The following is a 2,602-nucleotide window of genomic DNA, read 5'->3' on the forward strand; positions in this document are numbered from 1 at the left end:
CCCCGCCCCTGCCCCCGCCCCCGCGGGTGCAAGCGGCAGCGGCGGTGGCGCCGAAAGCTCCGGCGGGCCGCGGGCGGCGGCGCCAGCATACACCGCGTTTGGCGGCAGGGTGCAGCAGGAGGCCACCGGTGATTGGTCCCTCAAAGGCTTCGACTCTGAGCTCCGAGCGCTGCGAGAGCGGCTGCCCTTTCTGCAGCAGCGCCTGCGCACCGCCGTGAAGGCGGAGCAGGCGGAGCAGGCGCGGGAGCTGCGGCAGCTGTATGCCACCAGCAGCCTGGAGCGGCTGCGGCAGGACGGGGTGCTGCTGCACCCGCTGCGCGCGGCGCCGCACAGCGTGGAGCTGGGGCAGATGATCTGGCGGTTGACCGGGGTCAAAGCAGAACGAGACCTGCCACAGCACAAGTTCAAGGTACATGGCTGCCGCGGCCACGCATGTCTCTCTCTGTTTTCTGATGCCTTTTTTCACAACGGGTCTGTGGCAATAGAGATGGAGCAGCCACAAAGCCAGGCATGATGACATGAACTCTCGACCTGTCTATCTGACTGCCAGAAGGCGGCCGAGGCGCCGTTGCTGCCACGGTTGCTGGTGGCTTCACCGGCGACGCGACCGGACCCTGCCCGCGGCCTGCAGCCCGTCGTTTTGTGTGACCGATCTCATGTCGCCGTCATACTCACCACAGGCGGGCGATAATGTGCTCATACGGCGGCAACCAGCAGACGGCGGCACGGTGGGGTCCCTCGCCGAGCAGGGCTGCCCGGGGCCGCTCGCCCGCCAGCCGAACAAAATGCGACGCCCTGCCACCGTCCGAGCTGGGGCCAACGCTGTTCGATTCCAACGGTACCCTCCTTCCCTTATTCTCCAATCTCCCCCCCCCCTGTCCAGACCCCGCAGCAGCGGCGCGGCCGCGCCTCGCCTGGCGCCTCATTTGGCTCTGGCGGCTCGAGCTATGCTGACGAGGACGAGGATGAGGGGGAGGGGGCAGAGGACAGCGATTACGGGGAAGGGGAGGGGCGCGGAGGCGGCGGCGGCGCGGCGGCCCGAGGCCGCGCGCCCATCAGCGCCACGCTGCAGGTGCGCGGAGGCGCGCGTTCCACTTGTTGCTGAAGCCTCCGCGCCCCTGCGCTCTCCCCCGTCCTTTACTCTGCGAGCTGCGCGGGGCCGCTCGGCAGCGCGCGCGCGCGCGCGCCGCGGCCCTCTCCGCCACGGGCCAGTGCCGCGCATTGCCGCACGCTCCCCCTTAAGCCCCAGCGCAAGCCTGTAATTCCAGGTCCACACCCCTACCCCCTCCCCACCCCCAGGCGGTGCACAAGAAGTACCTCCTGGTGGCAATGGACAAGGAGGATTCAGACACCATGCAGGTGTTGACATATATCAGCGCACATATTACCATCGCCCGCGCCTCGTGCGTCTCGTGCTGCGGCCCGCCGGCCGCCGAATCATGCAGCCCCGCCGGCGCAGGCGGGTGCCCGCGCCCCAGCCCCCGCGCGCAATCAGTTTTGCACCCCCATTTCTTCACACTTCATGCGAAATATGCACGGCCTCAAATCGACGCGTTCCTTATCCAAACCATCAAAAGCAACAGAAATCTAAAATTTGCGTCAGCAAGGAAGGCCAAGAGCATGTGGCTTCACCCACAAACACGCCGCGCCCGCCTCGGCCCTTCCATCTCTTGCGCGCTGCAGGCAGAGGTCGCGGGCAGCCCCGCCCTGGCGCCGCCCGCGGACTGGCGGGTCGACCAGGCCGAGAACGACGTGGCGGCCAAGAGGCAGCTGGAGGCGATAGAGCGGCTCGGCAGCCTGCAGGTCCACCACCAGGGTTCAGGGGTTCCCAGCGCAGGCTCCACCAGGAAGGGGTTAAAGGGGGCGGGGTTCCTGATGTTCTGCGCGCATCCCCCTGGCCAAGTGGCGACCACTTGACAGGCGGCAGTGGCCTGGCTTGCAAAACTCCTGCCGAACCGAAGTGGGCCGCCGCGCGTCGGTTCCCCGGCTCGCCGCCTCCACTGCCTGGGCGGTAGTTTGAGTGCGAGGGCGGCCGGCGCAGGCCGACGCCCCTTGCGCTCCCCCACAATCTCCGGGGCGCCCCCACGCAACTGCTGCAAAGGCCATTCACCCCCACGCCCCGGCCGTCTCACCCGAGTCCGGAACCCCCGCCCTCTTGCCCACATCCAAAGGATAAGGAGCACGCGGCCTTCGAGCAGCTTGCGCGCTGCTGCACAGTCGGCTCCCCCCGCTCCGCTGACGTCGCGCGCGTCCCTCCGCTGTGGGTGCGCGACAAGGGCTGGCGCGCCGCCGCCAAGGCGCAGCTCGCGGCGCAGCACGGGCTGAACCGGTCGCAGCGCAAGGCGGTGGCTGACGCGATGATCGCGAGCGTCACGCTGTGGCAGGGGCCGCCGGGGACGGGCAAGACGGCCACGCTGCTGGCGCTCATTCAGGTGCTTGTGTGTGTGTGTGTGTTGTGTGTGTGTTCATGTGTGTGTGTGTGCGCGTGTGCGTGTTTGTGTATGTGTTTGTGTGTGTGTGTGTGTGTGTGTGTGTGTGTGTGTGTGTGTGTGTGTGTGTGTGCACGTGCGTGCGCACGCACGCGTGCATGTGCGTGTGCGTG

General features: G+C 67.9%; 1 protein-coding gene across 1 annotated transcript in view; it reads left to right on the forward strand.

The window, feature by feature from the left end:
• Positions 1–656: 656 nt before the first annotated feature.
• MNEG_9491 (hypothetical protein) overlaps positions 657–2,602 on the forward strand; it is a gene marked incomplete at both ends in the record, with an annotated part of 2,756 nt that continues 810 nt past the window's right edge. Inside the window, 5 exons of the mRNA XM_014042038.1 lie at positions 657–728; positions 884–1,072; positions 1,300–1,359; positions 1,684–1,803; positions 2,172–2,432. Coding sequence (XP_013897492.1) covers positions 657–728; positions 884–1,072; positions 1,300–1,359; positions 1,684–1,803; positions 2,172–2,432 — 702 coding nt within the window. The remainder of the gene's footprint in view (positions 729–883; positions 1,073–1,299; positions 1,360–1,683; positions 1,804–2,171; positions 2,433–2,602) is intronic.

Source organism: Monoraphidium neglectum, assembly GCF_000611645.1.
Source record: "Monoraphidium neglectum strain SAG 48.87 unplaced genomic scaffold scaffold01955, whole genome shotgun sequence".
In the NCBI taxonomy this organism is placed as follows: Eukaryota; Viridiplantae; Chlorophyta; class Chlorophyceae; order Sphaeropleales; family Selenastraceae; genus Monoraphidium; species Monoraphidium neglectum.